Below are 25,640 nucleotides of genomic sequence, written 5' to 3'. Positions count from 1 at the left end.
ATTCTAACGCTTAGCTTTCAGTGGACAAGGATAAAAGACGTTATTGTTTAAAAGAATATGTCTCGTGACATTGTAGTCAACTGCCAGACTCTGTATCCAGCTGAATCACTTTCCATATGGTACAATTTTACACCAAAGGTGACAGTCATTCACCTTTAGTGTAGGCAATTAAAACAGTCATCTTTGGATTTACAATAGCATTTTTGATTAACTGAATTAATGCTAAAGGAATCACTTTGCACACCTTCTTAAAATCTTTATAACAACAACTAAGATCATATTTTTAACAAAGGGTGAGAAACGTTTACTTTAAGATCTAAAAGATCCTTTGCAAAAAGAATAGGTTTTTCCATACCAGTCTTATATATTGACTTTCTATCCCCACTGTGATTGCCCTATTATTCCTTAAAGCTGATCCATGAGTTGAGTAGATATATTTCGTTTTAGTCTAACGTTAATAGTTTAACTGGAGTCTTTACTCATTTTAAACTCACAAACAGGATCACCTCCACCCTCTACTGGAGGCAGGGTGAATCGTTTCCTGCACTTAACAGTGGACCAATCAGAGATTAGGAATCACATTGGTTAGGCGCGTCACCCCGGATGAACGACCAATAGTACTGTGGCGGGGGCGGGACCATAATATCTAGACCATCTACAGAGTTGGTAAACATCGCTGCTGAAGCTCGTGGCTCCAGAAGAGCGGTTCCACTGAGGGGAGAAAGCGGGAGAGACTAGCCTCGTATCCATAAACACTGGAGGAGGTCAGTATCCGGGCTGTAGCTGCTCTGTTACCATCGTTTCTTCGTAGTCTTGTTGTCTGGAGTAAGTGAGCGTGTTTTTAATCATGCTCTGTGAGCTGCTGCGTCCTTCAGCACCTTAACCTAGCTTAGCTAAGCCCGGTGTACTATCGAGTTGTGCCACCCATCGATATATGCTACTTTGCAGATCTGCGCATGCGCCAAACTATCTTTTTTCTTTTGCTTACAGTTTTCATGTGTTTTTTCCCGGGGAAGGTTCACCCGGGGAAAAAAATTACAGGAGGTGGCTAAACCAGGTCCATAGAGTAAAAATCCATCCCAGGGTTTTGTACCAACTGCCTGGCGGCTCCTGGGATGAATTTTTACTTTCTGGATGATCACCTTCTGTAATTTTTTTTTCTGGGTGGACCATTCTGGACCTACAATCGTCGTTTGCTTGAGCGTTACAACCGTGGTAAAAATAAATAAATAAAATAAATCAGAGGAGTAACTGGTGGCCACGTGTCCTGAGTCGAGTTGTGGCTCCTGCTTTGTGGGTCACTATATTCGGAGTCAGTGCTAGGTTTACTGAAGCTAACACGTGCACGCGCGGTGAAGAAGTACCTTTACAGCTTTAGAAGTTAAACCGCCACCAGAACTTGACCCATAAGCAGATTACTACAGGCCCTGGTGCTGTGCCGTATCAGACGGGCTGTTAAAGGGCCCTGGACTCGCAAGGCCAGTTCAAGGAGAGATTATGGCATGACTGACTGACTGGCTGCTGTTTATAGAGTGTGTATAGACACAGCTCTGTAAAAAAAAATAAAAGACCACTTGATGGGTTTCCTTGATTTTGCCAAGTTAAAAACTTCTGAAATGTAATCGAGAGGAAGATGGATGATCACAAGCAATCAAACCAAGCTGAACTGCTTGAAGTTTTTGCACCAGGGGTGACAAAGTTATCCAAAAGCAGTGTGTAAGATTGGTGGAGGAGAACATGCCAAGATGCATGAAAACCAAATATTGATCTCTGAGCTCTTAAATGTTTATGAATATGAAATTGTTTTCTTTTAATTATTTGAGGTCAGAAAGTTCATCTTTTTTGTTCAGCCGTTTCTCGTTTTCTGCAAATAGATGCTCTAAATGACAATATAAATGTTGTCTGTAGTTTATAGAATAAAACAACAATTTGTTTTTTTACTCAAATATATACCTATAAATGCTTGTTTTTTTTTTAAGGTGCATGTTGTGTAAGTTATCCTTTGTGACTTTGGACCAGAACTAATGAGGTCTTTCGTTCAGTTAAGAGAATTGTTGTGCAGGAAAAATTAAATAGGTAGCTGAGAACCTGAGATTTACCCCACTGTGTTTTTAAATAATATGTAGGTGGTGCCAAGGGTTTGTTGTTAATGACTCCAGTGTTAAATAAGGGCTTGTGAGTGGATTAAATGCCAAGTCAGCAGAACTGTTTACATGCCCCACATTGCTTCTGACACAGTGTTTAGCTTTAGGTGAACTACAGGCTCATGTGTTTTACGTGTGTAATGGGAGGGTTTTTTATGCATTATACTGCAGATGTAGTCAAGTCAGAACAAGTTGATTTATGGCTGAACTTCAATGAGAAGTTTTAATGCTGTTCCTTGTATCTTGCGAGTGCAGTATCTACAGCGATTAGTAACCTGATAAACCACCATATCTTGCCCTATGTCTACAAAAGCACTAATCTTGCTCTGTGACAACAGGAAGTAGAGGGGTGTTTCACTACACACACTCTGTGATTGGTTGTACTCATAACTGTTTGTTAACTGTTTGATTCCCCAACACAAGCATGATCGTTGGATGATTGCCTGCTGGGATGCTATTGTCTTTTGTGACCCAGTTTTTCAGAGTGTCATTCCACATTGCTTTTTCTACACAGCACAACACGGACATGGCTGAAATGGCTAGTTTCACATTTGGGTATCTTTAATTAGTAGTTGCTACAGTGAATTTGTAATTGTTTTGAATGCATGCATCTACCCACCATTTAAGAATGAAAACTTCAGTTTTGTTTGCGTAGGATGTCACATGGTCTCTAAAGTAAAGAATACGGCTGGGGCAAAATGGCTCTTTACTCATTAGTATATAGGAGAGACTATTTAGTTTAGTAGTATATTAAAAATGTGCCTGCACCGGTTGCTTACACAGACATGAATGGCTAAACTGTGTATAAAAGTAAATTCACACACACATACAAACTAAGTTCTCAATAAAATTAGTGTTGATCATGGAGTAATCTCTGACCCTTACAATGTAGTCTTTAGAAAAAAACATTAATGAACTACGTAGGAAAATAATGTAATGTTTTCAGTTGGGTGATTTCATGCCAGATTGGTTTGGGTTTTATCTGAAATTGGTTGTAGGACATGCGGTTTGATGTGTGTGCTTAACCGCCAAGGGTTAAGACGTGTCCAATGTATTATTAAAAAGTGGAAGGACAGTGGGGCCATCATCTCAGAGGAAGGAATGTGTATGAAATGCACATTTAAGTGCTATTCAGTGTGATGAATTTGAATGAATTAGTCACTGAGCTTGTAATTTATTTAAATAATTTAATTTAATCGACTAACAACACAATTAAAAACCTAAAAATCTGAAATGTGAGGGGGAAAAACGCTAAAAGAAAATAACAGGAAAAAATGTGCCCTTAAAGGCGCATTCAAGTTCCATTTTACGATTCAAGAAAAATAATTGACATACTGAGAAGTGCCCTAAAATGTAAGTACAGAGCAGTTTCGGTCACTGCCACAATTTTTACAGACTTATTATAAAATGTAGACAAGCTTTTCATGTTGTATCAGAACATACCTTGAACAAATTCTGACTCAAATTATGGACCTGTTAGATCATGCCCCCGGTGAAAATTTTACTGTAGCATGTGCCCTGTCACTTCCAGGAAACTGGGCTGCATCCAGTTTTGGACTGCATAGTAATACTATTAGTTATACACTGTTTGAACTAGCGAAGCATGCACTAACAGTGAAGTATTGCTATGCTTCTTTTATCATTGCAAGGTGTCCAGACATTGCTGCTGTATCGTTATTATTTTCTAATATTGTTTCACATGTGATACCTCCTCTCTTTACCTTTTGCATTGCATTGCATGATAATACTGTCCACTAGAGCTGGACGATTAATCGATTTTATCGATTAATTCGAATTTACAGTTAAGGACGATGTGTTTTTATGAAAATCGATTTTCTCTCAGTTTTAATTTTCACCACCGATGCGCCCCTGTGAGCTCCTGTACTACAGGCTTAGCCCCGCCCCTCTCTCCCGCGCACGCCCCCTTCCCTCTTTCTCTCCCTCCCTCCCGGGCGCGCCCCCCGCCCCTCTCTCTCTCTCCAGCACACCATTCAACGTAAAACAAGCATTTATGGAACATTTTATATAACACTGGCACTTATTTAAAAGATTTGTTTTGCAATTCAAGCCCAATAGACTACTGAAGTCGTGTCATCATTTTGTAGTCGGCGCCATGTTGTTTATGCCCATATTTGGGGCTCCTTTGGGGTTCCGTGTCTAATCCGTCAATAAGTCAATACGGGATTTGAATGGGCTTTTCAAAAACTGGTCTCTGTCACATTCTGTGGTAAATAAATATGTTCAGAACCCTCTACGGTTTATTCTGTGTACATTTACCTCCTAAATATCACTGGATCCTCTGAATTTCGAGATCGTTTAAGGGGATTAATCAGAAAAATGCTAACTTCAAGCTAATGCTTAACTGGCGTCACAGCACAGCGGCTGAAAATTACCCAGGACTGGATTCTGCACAACACCAGTGAACTCCCATCAGAAAGCATTTTGTATTATTATGCTTCTTCACAGAGGATCATTAAAGCATTTAAACAGGTGGAAACTCTTTCAGTAATGTTGAGCAGTGTGATGTTGAGCAGTGTAGTCTGTGTTAGAGCTTTAAAAGGCAGATAATAAGAGAAAACTGCTCTCAGTTCAGGATCAGCGCTTCCCTGCAGATTTAGTATTTAATTACGGTCATTAGTTTATAATAATTACAACACCTGACCCAAATAATCAGCTAACAACGAACTAATCAACTAAACAACTAACTACCTGCCCTCACTGAGGCGACAACGAACCAGAAACACCTATTTATTTCACTGCATAATAAAGAGGGTAAATGTTAAAACGTGTTACAGCTGGTTCTGGAGTATCACTGACCTGTTTTAGTGATTTTATGCTGTGAGACTCTCAGCTCTCCTCAGTAAAGGCAGTTAGTTCATTATTAGGCTCAGCTGTGTGTAAAATGCTCCTAACTTACGGCTTGAGTTCTCTGGTGTTGCCTCGAAAACAGTCCTGCTAATCTCGGCAGCGGCGCCGGGAGGTCAGTTCACTCCGCTGTAGCATTAGCTTAAAGTTAGCATTTTTCTCATTACTACTCTTAAATGGTCTCGTGATTCAGAGGATCCAGTGATGTTCTGGCGTAAAATGTACACAGAATAAAACGTACAGGGGCCTGAACAGATTTGTTTACCACAGAATGTGACGGAGGCGGGTTTTTGAAAAGCCCATTCATTTTTCTCATAGGGAAAAAACGCTTCGACACGGAAGCCGTACGAGCACTACAGAATGACGCATGACTTCAGTGGTCTATGGGGAAAAGTCTTTGCTTAATAGCATATTAAATTGTACTTGTTTTCTATTTTGTAATTTTAACAAAAAGGGCACCATTTTATTTCTTTCTATTTGTTTTTTGAGGGTGGATTTATTTATTTATTTTTTAAGTTTGAGGGTGCATTGTGTCAGTACCTAAACTATGTTGGAGAAAGCTTTTGAAAAGTTACTAGATGTTCTCACTGTTTACAATAGTTTTTTTTTTGCTTGTTTCTGGTTGCACTTTAACCACAAAGGGGACATTTCAGTGAAAACTAAATAAATAAAAACTAGTTTTTAACCATTTTTTATCATCTTTAATTTAATTTTTAATAGGGGGAAAAAATCGATTTAAATCGAAAATCAGATTTAAAAAAATAAAAATAGAAGATTTTTTTTTTGCCCATATCGACCAGCTCTACTATCAACCATAACTACACTCAAAACGTACCAGTTCTGAGTATTTATATTTGATAATTCACCTTTGCCACTTTTATTTATGCTGCATAGTTACTACTCAAAATCTAGTTAGTATCAGTTATTTTATATGAAAATGGGATGTATCCCTGGTTTCAAAATATTATTGTTCATTATTGTGTATTAGTGTGAAAAGCTGTGAGATTGAATGGCTTTACATAAAAAAACGAAATGTTAAGAACTGCATTTACATCAGCTCCTACTTTAGTAGCCAGTTTGTCCAAGACTGTTGCTCAAAGGTTGTATTGGTGCTTCAGAAAAGTCCCTTACTTTCAGCAATCTTGAAGTGTTCTCCTATATTCCTTGCCCCTTGCATCATGATTTATTAAAGCTCTTTAGTGACCAATGTGAAAATCTACTGCACAGAACAGAGAGAGAGGCCTGGTTGTTGCAGTAGGGTTGGGCAAATAAGGGCAGATTTCCAAAACAAAAAAAATACATTTAACAACATCCACATTTTCCATTACGACCATTTAGAAGAAAATACCTGTATGTATATGCCACCAGAATACTGTTCAAGCAAGGTTTCTGTCCAAGTAGGTACAAAATATACTTATGAGGCTGCATCTTACCATAATCTTTAGAGTAAGGAACCTTCAACATCTTTCGTGCAGTTAGTAATGTGATAACTTTACAACGTAACCATGGAAAGGTTTAGTAATATTACTTTAATAAAAGCTATCAAAATGTCTGTGTTTTATTTTTGGTTCCTAAATTAAACTTGCTGATGTTGTGCTGAATTCAGCACCCCCACCATGAAAAGCACCCTCTCATGGGAGCGCGTCTTCTTGATAAAAGCGGAGACAATCTGCTTTAACTTACTTAGCAATACGTGCCAAAAGTCATGGTTATCTCAGTCATGTTAACATACATAGCGACATGACGCACACTCCCGAGAGCGGGTGCTTTTTGCGGACACGGTTCTGAATTTGGCATACACCGTCATGTTTGTTCACAGGACTGTCGCATCACTGGCGTAATCTTGTTTCTTGCTCGGAAATGGATTGCGCTCACACTGCATATGTACCGTGCCTGACTCCACGTTTTAAGAATGTTGTTTTTTGCTATAAAACCTGTAGAGCAGTCACCATAAGTCATCAAAACTCCAAATTTGATACATAGATAAAGTAATATACTCACTGCTAAAATTACCTTATTTGGCTTGATTGTGGTGCTAAGGAACAATGTTTTGTGTTTGGGTCAATATCAGTAGCGACTGTGCTATCTAGAATTAAAATTATATTGGAAGTTTTTAGCCACTTATACATTTGCCACTTATAGGCCTGTCAGGATAACAACATTTTCAGGACGATATATTTTTCCAGAAATTATTGCGATAAACGATAACTTGGTCATTTTAAAGCGCCACTATAGAAAATGCTTTTTTTCCTGCCTCCCCAAAGAAGCTTTAAGAAAGTGTGCCACAGTAATAAAATACTAGCATAATAATACTATTACACCATTTTACAGTTAAACTAACTTTTATTAAGAACATTTTATTAACTTTTATTAACTATTATTAAGAACAGACATTGGGCTTCCAGTATAAAAATATTTTAATATCCTAAATAAATAAAAAAGTACAACCAGAACTCTGTGGGTTCTGAGAAAATAGATAAATAGATTCAAAGTAAAATTTACATGAATTATATATATATTTTTTAACTCTGCACATATTTTTAAAATCTGCACTTGCAGATTATTTTTTTCTGATCATAATATTTATATGCTATAAATGTATTTTTTAAAGTAACTGTTAGACAAATTCAGCACAAGAAACACCAGCATGTTCACCGTGTGGGGCTTGAGGCAGGATCTCTCTGGAGTAACGATATTTATATTCAATATTCAGCTCGGAAAATTGGGCTGGATGATTGTGCTTTAAATGAGAACTCAGCTTCGTGTCCACTGTTTTGAAATAAAGTAATCATTCCGGCTCATTCGCGTTGATCTCCTCGCTCATATGGCTTAAAGCCAAAATACTCCCACACCGGAGCTGTGAATGCGATTTTTAAACAGACTACTGGACTACTCTAAACCTTCTCTAAAGCTGTTTTGTTTTGAAAAAAGTCCTATTAGCCTAGAATACTCAAAAATCTTAACACACAGTCTCCACTGGGCGTGTTTGCGTGCGTGCGTGTGTGGAGGCATCATCACTAAGCATAAGCTCTGTGTTCTCTACACTCATTTCCTAACCGATAAACGTTGCTGTCTGACAGATTCATCGAGAGCCGGCGAGAGAGCAGCACAGCGCGACTCGCTGAAATCTAGTTCCGCTTCAATCTTATGTAAACAAACACACACGGAAACCCAATGGCTGTTAGCGACATCGGCAAAATTGATTGCGTTAAAACAAATATCGTACGATAAGCCGAAAACGTAGTTATCGCGACAGGCCTAGCCACTTATATAGCAAATCTTCAAAACACAAACTGCGTCAAGCTTAGTTCATATTTTACATGGATAAAGATCAGAATCGCTAGATTGGATTTAAATGAAACTTAGCAGTTTTGTCAAACACACAATTCTTTGGAAGGTGTCCAGATTTCATGCTAATAAAGGAATAGATGGCCCTATAAAAACAAAAAATGTTTCTCAACTACTTGGCCAATTCAGTTTAATCTTTGCCTGCTGTATCTCTGGCTTGTTTGTAAAGGGACTTATTAAGGATGAATCAATAATAAAATAAATGTTTGCAGTTTATTAATCAACAATCTTTGGAATCTCTAAGTATTAAAAAAAACTTCAGTTTTATTATGTTTATTAGCTGCTGTACATAAATATCAGTGTGTAAGTTTGTGTTAAGTGGTTCTATAACTTTATTTTAGATTATGAAACTGTGACTAAACTTATTTCCAAAATGTAATCATGACACAAAATCCTTTAATAATTGTTCAGTAATATTCCATAACCGTGACAATAATGCAAAGATTGTAAATGCAAATGGCAGCACTGGAAAGCAGGTGGTTTGTCAGTGCTGTGCGACCATTGTTTAGACTATGGTTTAGAAAGTACATATTGTCTTTAAAGTAGTCATTTTAAGAAAAATGCACATTTAATCACATTTGATTTATTATGCATTTGCATATCGGGAGATTTTATTCAGTTTGTACTGCCTTGTATCTGTCATAGGGTTGTTTTTCAGTTTGGAGCCTGCTGTGACCTTTCATGAATGTACAGGAGAGTGTAATACAGAATGCAGCAATATTTGAGCTTCATTTTAATCATGAAGTTACTAAAGCTAAGACTATGCAGAATGCCAGCTATTCTATCCTACTACCCATGTTATTTTCTCTTTTTTTTGTGAATTCTGGTTTAGATTTGTTTAAGTATAGCCTATATTAATCAAGTAGTAACACTTCTCTTTTTGCACAAGTGATACATATAGTTTTGACATTGTTTGTTTATTTATTTATTTTTAATTTCATTGTTTACATATCCTTTCCTTATACACAATGGACTGTACTGCCTGCCTCAGTGTAAAATCCAAAACATGTATTAAAACCCCCTAATATCTTTAATGAAAAAATACATTTTGATCAATTATGCTGTTGCTTTTCAAATGAAATGCATTTTAAATCAGATGTTAATTTGATATTTTTTTTAAATCTAACTACCAGTAATTAAACTTGCCGTTGCGTAAACTTGCGTATATTTGTGTAAAGTGTTTAAATGAGATTTTGTAACAAAATAAAACATACTGTAACTTCAGATACTTTCTCATCATCTCCACTGTAAATAAATCATAGGCAAACCTAGCACATGTTCTTTTCTCTGTCACTTGCATACATATTTCTAATAGTTTGGAACATTTTTGTTTTATTGTAATTTGTTGACAAAAAGTGTAGTGTCCAGAAATCTACTACAGCTGTTATTGCTCTCCTGTTCCTGTGGTTATCAACATTTTTGCTACATTAGTTGTTGGCCTCCTATGAACCCAAGATTACATTACATTTACATTTGGCAGATGCTTTTGTCCAAAGCGACTTACAATAGTGCAAGTGCAATAGTACAAGATGCAAGACAAGAGACCATACACAACCAAGCTCTCTTTCAAAGTGTGTCCCTGGATGACGCATCTTTAAGCTTATGTCTGACCTTCTCTCCTAGGTGTGAGGGAGCGTGCACCATGGCAGGCGACATGCTGTTGCTAATGAGAGGCTTGGCCAAACTGAGTCAGGCTGTGATTGAAACCCAGGCCAGCATGCTGCGAAGCGGAGGGGTTGTAGCCCAAAATATGCAGATGACAGCTGAGCAGGGCATGAGTGTAGCCATGCAGAAGATACAGGTTGGTTTACATTTGTGAAGTTAAATAGACTATGACTGAGCGTGTTAGATTGTCCCCAATTTTTTGTAAGTTTGTTCTAAAATTTTAGAATTTCTAAATTGTTCTAAAATTCATTCAAATTCTGATTTAATGCAGGAGAACCTAATTAAAGTTTGTTTGCACTGGCTTTTGAATGTGTTGCTGTCTGAGTCCTATTTATAGCGCTACCCTGTTCAAATCCTTTTCGATTAAAACAACGGTTGTGGAACTTTCAAGTACAATGTCATTGCTAGAAGCGTTTGAAATATTTGTTTCTGTGGCCACTTTAAATGTTCTTTAACCAAAAGACCTAAAGTAACACTTTATATTTTATAATAGGAGTTTACAAGCCAGCAGCAGAGTGTGACAGACTTCAGCACAGATATGGACAATGAGTATGATTTTTCTGGCAAGGAGCACAGCTTTGAGGGTATGGAACATGAAGACACAGCTGACAGTGCTCTCAGGGATGCTAACACGGGTACGACCAGAATGTACAGCCAGTCCACAGGCAAATCTAATCTTTTTGAGGGCTACAAGGACCCGACCAAGCAATTCACTGGGACACGATCCTATCACCAGGAACACACTTCTGTTGGGGGCCTGACTGCTGAGGACATTGACAAAGCCAGAGATGCTAAGCGAAGTGGCAGCAAACCCCATAAACAAATGGTACAGAAGCTGTGTAAATAGCTAATGTGTAGTTCATGAGGGTTACACAAACTAAGAAGATATACAGGGGTTTGACAATGAAACACCTGGTTTTAGAGGAGATGAACAGTGCAGTTGAACACAATAGACAGTGAACACCAGTTGATGTGCATAAACATGTCCTCTTTTTGTCCTCTTTTGAACTCTGGTATGTCACCCATAATGTTGTGTGCATTGCAATATTTTGAGCAAAACTGTGCTCTTACCCTGCTAATTGAACCTTCACACTCTGCTCTTACTGCTGCAATGTGCAATTAATGAAGATTGGTGACCAGGCTGCTCCAATTTAGCCATGAAACCTCCCACACTAAAATGACAGCTGTTTCAATTTCATTGTCCAACCCCTGTAGATTGTGTGTAGTACCAAAAAATGTTTTAATTCAAAGTTTTGAATTAAATTTAATTATAATTTGTTAACGAATAAAACCTGTTTTGTGGTGTGTAGATATATTATATACAGTAGGTGAATTGTAGCATAAAGTAATAAAAAGATAAAAGTTTTATGAATTGCAAGGAAATATTTAAGCATGTATTAGTTACTTTGTTTGGTTTGTTTATTTATTTATTTATTTATTTATTTTAAACCCTTGAAGGTTATTTTGTCTGCACAAAGCTTCAGTGAGAACATTTATTTTTATATATATTAAAATTTCAGAAGTATAGAAATCTCTGCACACTTATAAATATATATATATATATATATATATATATATATATATATATATATATATATATATATATATTTATAAGTGTGCAGAGATTTCTATACTTCTGAAATTTTAATCATGGTGTTTGTTAAATATGGTTTGAAGGCTGTCTTCTGTTTTCAGCTAAGCGAAAGAGCAAGGGAGCGGAAGGTTCCTGTAACACGGCTGGGCAGGCTGGCAAATTTTGGAGGTAAAATAGATTGTCAAATTGTGGTTACCACAGCAACAGCAACATGGCCATGTCTTCTGGTTCACTTATGTTTGCTTCGTAACTTTGAACAACAGTGTTTCATAACTTTTTGCTCAAACTACCATTAGCCTGCATCACTGAGGCATCCCACCCGGGAGTTTAAAATATGATCATATATAAGAGTTGTTTATTTTTTTGCATTCACAACACTGGCATCGGAGTGCTGCTATCTAGTGGTTAGGGTTTAAACACAACATAATAAACCACTGTCTCACAAACTTTACATTTAGACTGATGATTACAAATCTGTACAATGTTTTTGAAAATCAGTTCAGTATTGTAGAACAGTGTGTATCACAGTGTGATGCCAATATTACTTATACCTTTAAAGGTTGCCACTCCAAAAAAGGGAAAATATTTGAGAGATAGGTATCTGGTGAAAAAGTGTGTATAAGTGAAACGCATGCCTCCATTTTGTCTGTCAAATAAAATCAGCATGTGAGGCAAGCTTGTGCTAAACTCTGACCTGAGTGGCAGAATTTAAAGGGGTTATAATATCAGATAATTACATGATGAGGCTTGAACCTGTTGCCTGTGGGTCCATATATGACCTAGAAATTCTGGATATGTTATAAATGACACTTCTCTTCACTCTTTTGATGTCATGGAAGGATGTCTGCTGCAAGAAGTGGGCAAGTCAACGTACACTGAGAGATTATCTGTTTCACAACTTTCTGAATAGAGTACATAGACTAGCAATCATATAGCCGCTGTTGAGACAGAACCTTGTATCTAGGAATACTTATTAAAACAAATAAAATTGTTACATTAAACTGTATTAAAAGTTCAAACGGATTGCTGCTTCCTTCTCTTGTAGTTAACTATTTGGAGAAACAGTATTTTGTTCTAATACTAAATGTAAATGGTGCTACTTTTTCATTAAATGCTTTAGCATTTTTGCCTCCAGTTATTCCTCTGTGGAGATCTATGTTGAAAATGTGGCTAGCAGTGATTGTTGGAAAATGTGATCTGATCTTGATTAATACATGTAAATCCCTGCTTAGGAACTGTACTTTTTGGCGAGTGTATGTGGTGAAAAGGTCATCGCCCTGACTGTGTTGTAGATGATGGTGTGATCACTTTTCGGTTGCCTTTTTTAAACGGCGTGTTGTAACTGCTGTTTGGTTCAGATGTCCTTTGTTGATGTCCTCAAACATGCTGGTCTGCTGAGGCATTACATTACATTTCTGTTTCACTCCAGCAAGCTTGTGTTGCAAGTTCAGTCAGTGTTGTATTGCGGACATACATGCAATTAAATCAATGTGCAGTTTCCTAGATTTTAGTATTTTCAGTATTTTTCATCTGTTTACAGTACAGTTGCATTATGTCTCATAGGTAAATGCCTGTTAACCACATTTTGCATTTGCATGTCATAAAAATGTCACAGTTGACCCAAACTCTCTCTGAAGCAAGTGGTTGAGGTATGCACCATGTGTGTGGGAGTTGATTTACATGGGTCACAGCAGGTAAGTTTGTGTGGATGTACACAACAATCATGTATAAATCACAGAGCTGTTTGTCATTTACCAGCACTGAACCAGAATTCCACTGGGTGAACTAAAGAGATAGAATAAAAAAAAAAAGTGTAATTTAATTAAACTTAACATAAAGCTTATTTTAGACTAAATCATCACTTTGTTTACCCTACAGCTTTGATGTGTTTTGAGTGCAGAGTGCAGAGGTTGCCTGCATGGCATCACAACTGGCTTTTAGCTCCTCCTGAATTTCACAAACCCGGGGAGTTATGTAACCTCTTGATTACGTAACCTGCAACTGTTGGTGGAGGTTGGGAGAAAGGGGAAACTTGTTATTGTTTTTATGTTGCACGTCAGGAAAATGTGCCCAATCAGATGGCTATGTTGGTTTCTTTTGTGCTATATTCCATACTTGTATGATTTTGGCGGAATTGATAATAGCAATAACTCTTTGTAAAGTCCAGTACTGCAAAATGCTCTACTGCTCAAGAAATAAAACCAGCTTTAAATGAAAAGCTCCAGAGTACTGTAAGATCAAAGGCCCTCTCATGCTGATTGTAGCTTTATATACAGAAGTATGTAGTTTTTAATTTGTAGTGGGGGTGATAGATATTAGCACCAATGCTGGGTCGTGTACAGGAAAGAAAAGAAGAACAAATCTGTTGCTGTAAGGGTATGAAAGTATTTACTCAGCTGAAGCCTAAGTGTTTTGGCAATATCTCTCTCAGGGTCAGTTATTTATCTTTGTGTTACTCAGTGCTTTTGAGACAGCACAGAATTAAAACCTTTTATTGCCCTGTTTAGTCTTGTTTTTTTTACAATGAAAACATTCTTGTTGCATATCCCTACTTGGAAAGCGCAGTGTCACCCATCATAGAGCAGCTCTGTCACGTTCTGAGCTGAGCATTGATGTAATAGATTTGTAGGTGCAATTTGTGGCATGATGATACACATTCTAACAACTAGTAATTAAACAGAAGTGGACTAAAGTATGATTTAAATAAACTTTAGGAATGTTTTTTTATACTCATCTCCTGCTTATTTTTAATTAAACTTGATAAAGTATTACAAGAAGAAGACTGTTGATGAGGAGACATGTTACCGGAGTAACTTGACTTGTTCTAAATGGAGTATGTCTGCCTTTGCCATATTGAAGCAAAATAGTTTACAAAATAGTAGCTGAACACTGAATACAGAGTGTTTTCGAATAAGCATTAGAACCAAATTAGAGCACTGATAATTGTGCGGGAACTTTTAGTCCATTAGACTAAAATTTACCTCAAGAGTAATTTAAATTATGCAACAGAATTGCTTTTAGAAAGAGACCCAAAACACATTAACCAGAACATAGTTGGAAATACCATGCACTGTTAAATGAAAGAAAATGTTTTTTTTTATTTGGAGAGGATGGGTGCTCAGTAGTTTTCTTCTTTGCTCAGGACTGGCTGTTGGTCTAGGCATTGGCGCATTAGCTGAGGTAGCAAAGAAAAGCCTTCGCTCAGAGGACAACAATGGTAAGTATTTTTTTCTTCTCTTTTTGTTTAGACAAGGACTCATCTTTTCCATTTTTTTTAATAAGCTCTTGCAGAACTAAATATTTTTGTTTGACTGTTTATTTTGAATCACTGAATCATCAGCTGTAAATTATGAACTCCTAAACCACTTGAGGTCAGTTGAGGTGCGAAGTCCTTCAGACTGCCCCTGCTCACTGCAGCTGTTGGACAAGAATCAGAGCAAACTCATTTTGTTGAGCTGACCTTTCCACAGCGTTCCTAAATCAGCTCGTCATCATGCCACAGATAAATGTAGACCCCAGCCATTGTTTAGTTAATACTCCCAGAGCAGAAAGAATAGAACAGGAATAATGCTATAATAAGGCCCAGTGAGCTAAAATGTGTACCAGTAATCGAAGAAAAAATGTCTGTTAAAATGCAGCTTGTCTGACAAGACTAAAAAAAAAGTTAAAAACTGGTGAACAGTACAGTTGTAACGTAGTAATTATGAATTATTAAACTTGTTTTTGCAAGCCAGAATGAAGGGATACAGGATATACAAAGGATATTGCATAGTGGAGATTGGGTTCCCAATATTTTACAATTATATAGTAAAATGTAAACTACAATGTACATAAATCAAGCGATACAAAAATGTCAAAATGTGTAAGCTTTTAAGCATTTAGGTTTAGTTAAATGAGTATATGATTTATGTGCCTTTTTTGGTATTTTTTTCCCAAAACTAAAAAAATGTAAACAGGGATTCTGTTGCAATAAAAGGCTCATTCTTTTTTTTTACTTCAAGGGAACTTGCTTTTTGTGTAAACAGGTGAGGCTCAAGGTAGCCTCGCCTGTTTAAATCTTCTTATGGCAGCTTTATGATGAGCTGTGTCCCAATTTTGTCACACAAACTTTAACTGCAGTTAATGCTGTCTAAGGTAAATGACCACTGCTGGCCTCTCTGGCTGAACCCATAGGAGTCAGCTAAAGCCTGTAATGAGATCACAGAGAGAGATGTTTCACGTGTGTGTAAATGAGAGGCTTTAGCAAAACAGGTAGGATTGGACAGGCACACAAATGCACAGTCTATCTTGATCAGTGGTGGATTACCTGGTATTTGCTGTTGTAAGAGTTTGTGGTAACAAAATGCAGATCATATAAAAATATGATAGATAAATTTAACATGTATTTTGATTAAATGGTATGTTTTAGATTGAAGTTGGATGTGGATGCTGAATATTTATACCCTGTAAAGTTTATATTAGGGTTGGGCGGTATTGAAGTTTTTCATACTGCCATATCGTCGTCAGATTATATATATGGTGGTGTACGGTATTACCAGGGGGAGGGGGTACAAAAAAAAAAATATTCAGCAGTATTTATTAGTTATTTAGCTCTATTCAAAAAAGGTGTGGTTATTGTAAAAGTGCTGGTTATGGGCGGGACCAATAACAGACCGTCAGCTCCGCTCCGCTCCGCTCCGCTCTGCAGCCTGTGACCGCGAGACAGCCCTCAGGGGCGGGGTTATTTAAATGAGTAGGCTGTCTCTCCACAGTCTTTCTCCCTCCTCTGGTCTCTACTGCGCAGACTCGGGTATCAGGATCGCCAACATGGCGGATGATTTTGGCTTCATTTTCATTGAATGAATGGGAACGGAGACACAACGTCCATCTTTTTTTTACAGTCTCTGGGGCAGACAATCTAAACTCTAGTATGCAGAACTATATTATTATTGTTATTTATTTTCCATTCTTTTAAATAGCAGGATACTTTGACTTTTTTATTTCTCTTCCCGGACCCAACCCGAGATTTCCCATCACTTTCCTCGACCGGGTCGGGTTCCAGGAAATAGTCTGTGATGTAGTCATCTGTTTTTTAATAGTATTTTTATTTTATATAAAGCTATGGTATGATAATCACCATAAGTAACCAAGTATTATTGTTAAGGAATGAAATAACAAAAACTGAAAGTGAAAGTTCTCCTTAACTGAAACTAATAAAAACGGTAATTAAAAGAAAAAACTAAAACGAACTAAAATTACAGATTGAATACCCTAATTTTTGTGTTTGTTAATTTATTTATAAGCACTGTTTCCACTACAGCAGTTTAACAGCGGGTGGTGTTGTGCCGTTTCTGCTCGCGAAGGGGAGCCGGTGTTCTGCGGGAGTCAGAATTCGGCAACACGCTGCAGAATTACTTATTTTTACAGCGCTGGAGTTTTTGCTGTATGATCTCCTCAGTGAGAATCCCCACCCCATAATCAGTGAGCTCCAACTGCTTACCCCTCACACTGCTCTTTCATTGTGGATACGCAGAATGTCTTAAATGTCCCGTTTTTTAAAGATTTGGCACGTCACGTCCTGTGGTTAATATACTGTCACCATATTTAAATACCGTGGTATACCGAAATACCGTCATACCGCCCAACCCTAGTTTACATATCTATGTATAAATACTGACATGCACTGCAGGGATTTACCTATATTTATCATGTATTTATCTCATACATGACCATGTAAAAAAGGAAATAAATGTTCCTAAATTAGGATTGCATCTAATATTTAATGTATTTGGATTTTTTCTTTGCTTGTTTTTTAATAGTTTAGTTACAATCAATTCAAAAATCTGACTGATAAGTTTTATGAATGCAGGGTGCTTGTGCATCTGTACTTGAAATGGAATTGTCCTGTAATGGTCTTCACCTCATCTAGGAGACAGAAAGGCTGTCCTAGATTCCAGCCCCTTTTTGTCTGAGGCCAACGCGGAGCGCATTGTGAGGACGTTGTGCAAAGTACGTGGAGCAGCCCTTAAACTTGGCCAAATGCTCAGCATTCAAGGTAAATATATCTTCTCTATCTATAACAAGCTTCTGCTCATTGACATCTGCTCACCATTTCTCTTGACGATTGCTAAATTTGCGACAGCTGTCAGTATGTGAAGGTTATTTCAGATAGATAAGTTCTCTTGATATAATTTTTGTGAAGCATACATTAACCACAGGCATGCAGTGCAATTTCCATGCTCACAAACAGGTTAAATAATAATTAGCTATTCCTGGCTAAATTCAGGGTTAGGTTTTAGAAAATTAAAAGCATTAATGGCCCGCTTCTGGCATCATCCTGCAAATCACTTGCTCAAATTCTAGCATAAAAGCTCCGTGAGTGATTGAGGCTGAGGTTAAAATAAGCCAGCCGTCATGCCAAAAGACCTGACCTTTTGCTTTGGAGTGCTGGGATGATTGGCTGTCGTCCACAGTCGTCACTGTTTGCTTTTGATAAACAAATGAGTAAGAGAAGCTGATGTACAATGTGTGACTATACCTGATGAAAAACGAGACTTAAAAGGTTGTCATGGATGATTAAAGTGTAGGTCTTGACTAAAGCACTTCCACATCATTGCATGGATTAATTGGTAAACATCTAAACGGTTCAAATTAACTCGAGTGCTGGACCTCTGAGGTGAGACGTACAGTCTGGCAAAACAAAGCCAGTTTTACTGCTGTTGAAGAAACTGGAGACGTAAGTGTGTTTAACCTTGACTTTGACCGTTCCTAAGTTAGCTCTTCATGAACTCTCAGCAGCTGATCATGTATGTAGTGCTCTGGTGTTTATTTCATCCAGAACCCCCACCCCCTGCGTGCTTCGCTGCCTCTGATTAGTGCCTCTGACCAGTAACAACGCAGGACCCAATGCTCTGTTTTACCAGAACCCAGGCATTGCAAATTAATCCACCCTGCTACCTACTAGCTACCTACTGTCAAATCATCAACAGCAATGTGGACAGCTTGATTACTGTCTTTAGCATTAGCAAAACTTAGTCTGTGCTAGTGATAATGCATTTTTAGTTCACTAATCTGGGTACAGTCTTACATTACAATTCTATATTCTTATTTTGTAAGCATGATTCATGTAGATTAACACCATTATTGAGAATTAAGTCATTAAGCCTTAATATCTGTAACCCCACATAATACGAATAACATTAGTACATATAATGCAGAAGTGCAGATGTAGAATATGCAGAATAAATGTTTTTAATATACATTGTTAGTTTACTGTCCCTGCCTGTAATCTGTAGATGTCAACATCTATAAGCCTAAATAATATATGGAATATATAGCTGACCTTCCACTTCTTCAAGCTCTGCAGCAATGCTGGCAGTGCTCTCATGTCTATTTTTTTAAAGCCAACCTTTGGATATTATGCTAAACGTGTGAACTCAACTTATTTAGTAAACCCTTGGGAGGAATGTTCTGAGTAGAAACTACCCTGGAAAAATGCTGTATGACCTTGGCCACTGTGCTGTAGCTCTTCTTTATATAGCCAAGGACATCTTTGTGGAGAGCAAGAATTTAGTTTCTCAAATCTTTAGACAGTTCTTTGCCATGAAATGTCATGTTGAATATCCAGACCATGAGAGAATTTTACCCAAAACACCAAATTTGTTCCCCATTTGCACCTGAGACCTCGTGCACCTCGTAAAATGAACGAGTCACATGACACCGGGGAGGGACAATGACATAATTGGGCACAATTTGGACATTGTACTGTGGGGTGTACTCACTTGTGTTGCCAGCTTTTTACACATGAATTGCTGTGTGTCGAGTTATTTTCAGAATACAGTATTGCTATATATGTTTCATTTCCATAGTGTTGTCTAATGAAAATATATATTTATTAAATATTTGCAGAAATGTGAGGGGTATAGTCACCTTTGTGTGATACTGTACATATAAGAAGTGCATGTCTCTGATATGTTTCTGTGCTGCATAATACATTTATTAAACTGCTCTTATTCCATTCTCAGATGATGCCTTCATCAATCCTCAGCTAGCTAAGATCTTTGAGCGTGTCCGTCAGAGTGCAGATTTCATGCCGATCAAACAGATGACGGTACGAACATCCTTAAAAAAGATCTGAATTTGTCTTTTACTGTTTAAACATTTTCACTTTTTCATAAAATTCTTCACTTTGATTGTATAAGATGACTAACACATACACGTTCACCTCTGTGTGTACAGAAAGCTCTTAACAATGACCTGGGCCCAAACTGGAAAGACAAACTGGAAATGTTTGAGGAGAGGCCTTTTGCTGCAGCCTCTATTGGTCAGGTGCATCTAGCCAGGATGAAGGATGGCCGAGAGGTGGCTATGAAGATCCAGGTAACTAAAGACGGGTTATTTTAAAAACCAGTAGTATAACTTCAAACTGAAACTTTGACCATGACTTCTAATCTCCAATTGTGTTTGGTATTTAATGAGTTACAACTGTATACTTGTAGACATTCAACAGCAAAGTATAGGAAATGTAAGTGTTTTCACAGCTTTATATTTAGACAACTTTTATGTACTAATAATTGTACTCATACTACGGGCATGTGTTTTAAGTAGCATTAGTGGTCCAGCCAATTAGTGTGGGGGTAGAGCATGGGTGCTAAATCCTGAACATGGAGATAATAAGCTTAATTACCTGAATCAAGTTTATCAAATTAGGATCAAATTAGCAGGATCAGTGCACTGAAAGCTGGATTCTACAATAAAGATTACTAGCTAGTCAATAAACACATTGATGTGACCCACTTGATGATAAACAGAATAATAGAACACTGGAAAAAAAAGAATTCATTACTGTTTTCTGCATTTTCACTTGTATCTATAATGTGATGTCATAAATCAAAACAGTTTTTCTGCCTATTTGCTTTGTCAGTACCCTGGAGTTGCACAGAGCATCAACAGTGATGTAAACAACCTGATGACTGTTCTTAGCATGAGCAATGCTCTACCTGAAGGTGAGGTAAATTTTGTGTTTTTTTCCCTGAAGTGTTTGAATTTCGAAATCTGCTCAGATGTATTATACATAATGTTAAATATGTTAATTAATAAAATTGACACAGACCTATTTATTAAAAAAATTCTGCTTACCTCCAAGTGCACTGTGATGTTACTCGGTAATGCTGCATCAGCAGCAGTTGAAAAAGAGGCGTGGCTGCCTTCACATGTGTCGGAGGAGGCATGTGCTAATCCTTGTGGCGTCACTAGTGATGGGGGATACAGGGTTGAGTATCCCTAGCAGGGGTGGGACAATTGGTCTAGCTAAATTTGGGAGAAAATGGGGGAAAATATAAATAAATGTATTGGAAAAAAAAAAAAAGAAATCTTTGTCTTTTGAAAATCAGGTCAACCTTTACCTACTTGCTATTGACAGTTGTGTTGACTGAGGGTGTCCAAAATTTATAATGTACATTTATAAAGTACATTTAATAAAGGTAACTATATACAATACTTGTCTACTTCTCCATATTTGCCAGGTCTGTTCCCAGAGCACTTGATAGACGTGATGCGTCGAGAGCTGGCTCTGGAGTGTGACTATATAAGGGAGGCCAAGTGTGCCCGTAAATTCAAGTGAGTTTTAATGCTCTGTCAAGTTTTCTGCCTAATCTAAATATTGTATCTTTTCTTCACCTGTCTGAAAAAACTGGGTGCCTCTGTTACCTTTTGCTTCTTTTTTTATCATGAGGTCTCTTGTGGCTAAAGTGTGCTAACTCTTCCTTGGCTGCCTTGTGCCATGCTAAGTTAATCCAAGCTATGCTTCATGGCATTGTGTCCTCCCAGGAACATTTGCACATGTCATAAATAATCATTGGAGTATTCAGAATGAGTGTGCACTTCTGGAATGATGACCCTCTGTGATTTCACAGCTCACGACTAAGAATAACGCACTTGGCTTTTGGGGCTGGTGTTGGGTTTCGATGACTTGATGTGAATGACTTCTAGTTGCCAGAAAGTAAATAAAGTTAAACCTTAATGAACAAATAGTGACAACAAGCCAGCCTCACCACCTGCTTGACCCGCTCCACCCTGGTGTAAAACTGAGCTTTTAACCATCCAGAAATAAATGGAGTATAGTTACATCCTAAGTCTTTCAGATAAGACATGTATGAAAGTTCCCCCCCTACCCAACTCCAGGATCATGACTGTAGACTGGCCGAGGCGTGAGATGGAGAAGCCAATGAAGGGCAGGTAGTTGAGCTGAGGCCATGGGAAGTGTGTATGTATATGTGTATACTTTGATACAATGTAAAGTAGTCAGTGTACAGCATGCATAACAGTATAAATTTACTGTGCCGTAAACATAAATTGTGCTGAACTTTCTGTATGAGGATGCCCTACAGATACTCAGTAGGATTTATGCCTAGAGTAGGGCTGGGTGATATGGATAAAAAAAAACAAAAACACGTGGGCTCTCGCTCTCGCTCGCTCTCTCTCTCTCTCTCTCTCTCTCCCTCTCCCTCTCCCTCTCCCTCCCTCCCTCCCTCCCTCCACTAAATAGCCTCCCTCCACTAAATAGCGATATACAATAGATTTCACCTTTTTTTTTTTTTTTTTTTCAAAAATGTAATAAAAAAAGACACTTCTAAAACAAAGCTAAACTACAGATCTTACACAGGCACTTCTAGCAGCATTTTATATCAACAACTAAAAGTCAAAGTAAAATTCAATTAACACAAATTAATTATAAACTATATATATATAAAACTTTTCTTTTTAATAATGATTGTAAAATGAGATACATATTTATATATTATGTAACTTGTGATCAATATAGTGTTAATATTATTTCTCTTGTAACCAATGGATATTCCTGACTTGTAAAACAAACCAATTTTCCAGACATATGAGTTTCAGTGAGTCAGCACCCTGCATCATAGTCACAGGCTTTTACTTACTTACTGTAAGCTGTGTGTTTTTTTTTTACAGGGAGCTTCTGAATGGACACCCTTTCTTCTACGTGCCTGGCGTGATCGATGAGCTGAGTAGCCAGCACGTCCTCACAACTGAGCTGGTGGCCGGATTCCCTCTAGACCAAGCAGAGGGCCTCTCTCAGGAGCTTAAAAATGAGGTGCGCCACTTTCAGTCCTACAGTTAGTTGTGCAAGACCAATGTTTAAATACCAACAAAATAGTTTCAAGTGACAGTCTGTTAATAGTTGGCAAGTATTAATTAACTGCAATCATAGACTGTGTATAGCTGGACAGAGCATCGTCTCTCAAAAGTGAAGCCACCACAGGTCGGGCGCCCCCTGCTGTTCGGTTTCAGAAAGCTGTGTAACCCCACCCATCCCCATAGGTTTCAATGGCAAAACAGACAAATTTCAATCACGTTTTTTTCCCAATATACTGTAATTCTACCTCCATTATTTAATCCCCACAGAAGTCGTTTTTAAAAACGTTATTCTGCTCTATTCAAAAAGGTGTGGTTATTGTAAAAGGGCTGGGTTACAGCTAGCTGGGGTGGGACCAATGACTGTATGGGTGGGACCATAAACTGTGTGAGCTCTGTGGAGGCAGCCCTCAGGGGCGGGGTTATTTAAATCATTTAAAAGCAGGCTGTCTCTCCACAGTCTTCCTCACTTCTCTGGTCTCTACTGCGGAGACTCGGGTTTCAGGATCGCCAACATGGCGGAAGATTTTGGCTTCATTTTCGTTGAATGAATGGGAACGGGCGACAAGGTGTCCATCTTTTTTTACAGTCTCTGATTGCAACAAATTATTTTTTAATATAGTTGAATAGGCTTTAGTGCAGTGTTTTGCCAATTGGTCGTTTTATTTGTTAGAAACAGCAGTGTTCCAATACATGTTTACCATTAAAGTAGTAAGTTCCAAATATTTGCTTCCATATTTTTGTTCTGTCAGATCTGTGAGAACATCCTGACTCTGTGTTTAAGAGAGCTCTTTGAGTTTCGGTACATGCAGACCGATCCCAACTGGTCCAACTTCTTCTATGACCCCCAAACCCACAAAGTAAGGAGCTCACTGCTATTCTGTTCTTTGTAATGAATTTAAATTATGATAATTAAATGCATTTCTATCGCCCTGCCTAGTTGGTAAATATTTACTACTTTTTGAGAATTCTGAAACACTATCCAAGTCTGTAAGCAAGTGTCTTCAACAACGCAATATAAATTTGTTAAAGAATGTTATAAGGTTTCTCTACAACATTAAGGATTTTATTTTACTATAAAATTGTACACCTATTTAGATTTAGATGCATCAAGAAGGGTGGACCATTTGTTAAAGATGATTTTATACTAATAACTAAAAATGTTTGGAATATTTAGAATTTGTTTTAAACGAAGATCCAGAATGCATTGTTCAGGTGATAATCTAGGGGCATATATTAGCACAACAAACACACCACCACCACCACCCTGTCAGTGTGTAGTGCTGAATATGTGTTCCTGTGATTACAGAACTGCTGTAATGTGCAATATGGCTCATTATATCACACTTGAATATGCAGGTTGCACTGTTGGATTTTGGCGCAACGCGAGGCTTTGATGAGAGCTTCACCGATGTGTATATAGAGGTACGTAAATGTTTTGTTTCTTTTTAAAAAGGTAAATTAATTACTGTGGCTTAATCAGTTGTGAACAGACTGAGGTACTTTTTGGTACAAAAATGACCATCTTAAGCAAGATGTTTGTTGTGACAGGTTATCAAGGCTGCAGCTGATGGAAACAGAGAGGGAGTTCTGAAGCGCTCTATAGATATGAAGTTCCTTACTGGTTATGAATCCAAGGTAGGACACATTACCACTTTTACCTGAATTCTGTCAAGTAATGTAAGCAAACTAAAGACGAGCTGATGCTCTGCCGTAGGCGATGGAGAATGCACATGTGGATGCGGTGATGATCCTGGGTGAGGCCTTTGCTTCACGTGAACCATTTGACTTTGGAGCTCAGAGTACCACTGAACGCATCCACAACCTGATTCCTGTGATGCTGAAGCAGCGTCTGACGCCACCACCCGAGGAGACCTATTCACTGCATCGCAAGATGGGCGGTTCCTTCCTCATCTGCTCGCGTCTCAACGCTAAGCTTTGCTGTAATAACATGTTTCAGCAGGCCTACAGCAACTACTGGAGTAAGAGACAAAAGGCACCAAGCCAGTGACAGACATCATCTGGCCAATTGCTAGACATCATTTTGGGAGTTGGGCAGGGCCGACATTAAAGCTGATGCTGATGTTCATCCAGTGTCCTCGGCTCATGAATGTAAAAACGAACGGCACTTTCTTTCCCTCACCCCAAGCCTAAATCATGTCATTTTGTTTTGCTTAATAGGGTACATTATCCTTTGATTGTGTGGCTTTTATTTTTTGACAGCATTTGTCAAGTTGTTGTTCAGAAGCGAGGGAGTATTCTGTGCCTAAGATACCTATTGGTTGCTTCTAATGTTGAGGATCTATGTTAAAGCTTTAAAGATCAGAAAGATTCAAACGTTTTGTGGTTCACTTTTTATTATCGCACAAAAATGCAGGCCAAGCTAGGCCTGTGGAAAGGGAAAAACATTGCTAGAATGTTACCAACAACCCCTTTTTGGTTCTTTGCTGTCATTTTTAGAAAGAATTCTAGGAAGAAAATGTTATTTTTGTATCCTTGAAGATGGCTCCACAATTTTCCATAGATTTGTGCATATACGTGTGAATTAAGATTTTGGACTACTGAACCAATGTTATTGGACTTGAACTGCAGGATTTGCATGAGTTTAAAACATTTGTTCCTGACAAATTCTGCTCCACATTTTGTGCTGTTTTATGGCTTGGTCTTTTTTGGAACAGCAGAATATTAACAGTTGCAACATATGATTTAACTATGTATGATTAAATATGTGCCTATAGAATTTCTAGGTGTAAGCTCCTAGGACATAACAATCATGCATTGACATTATATCAGAATTTTTGGAAAAGACCATTTGTAATAATATTTTGATGTGTGTTACCAAAAGATGTGATATTCTGGGAAATATTAAACATTTTGAAACAGAATAA

The 25,640-nt window shown here is 37.8% G+C and overlaps 1 protein-coding gene across 1 annotated transcript; it reads left to right on the top strand.

Moving 5' to 3' along the window:
* The first annotated feature begins 624 nt into the window (after positions 1-624).
* coq8aa (coenzyme Q8A, genome duplicate a) lies at positions 625-25,640 on the top strand. The gene is made up of 15 exons (XM_022666181.2): positions 625-764; positions 9,981-10,158; positions 10,516-10,848; positions 11,718-11,784; positions 14,759-14,833; positions 17,525-17,650; positions 19,620-19,705; positions 19,834-19,974; positions 20,519-20,600; positions 21,120-21,213; positions 22,570-22,711; positions 23,505-23,612; positions 24,112-24,177; positions 24,304-24,390; positions 24,470-25,640. Exons 2-15 carry the CDS (start codon positions 10,000-10,002, stop codon positions 24,761-24,763), a joined length of 1,860 nt encoding a protein of 619 aa, XP_022521902.1. The 5' UTR covers positions 625-764; positions 9,981-9,999; the 3' UTR covers positions 24,764-25,640.

Source organism: Astyanax mexicanus, chromosome 1 (genome assembly GCF_023375975.1).
Source record: "Astyanax mexicanus isolate ESR-SI-001 chromosome 1, AstMex3_surface, whole genome shotgun sequence".
NCBI lineage: Eukaryota > Metazoa > Chordata > Actinopteri > Characiformes > Acestrorhamphidae > Astyanax > Astyanax mexicanus.
Note: the sequence above shows the minus strand (reverse complement) of the source record. Positions and strands in the feature narration are given on the sequence as shown.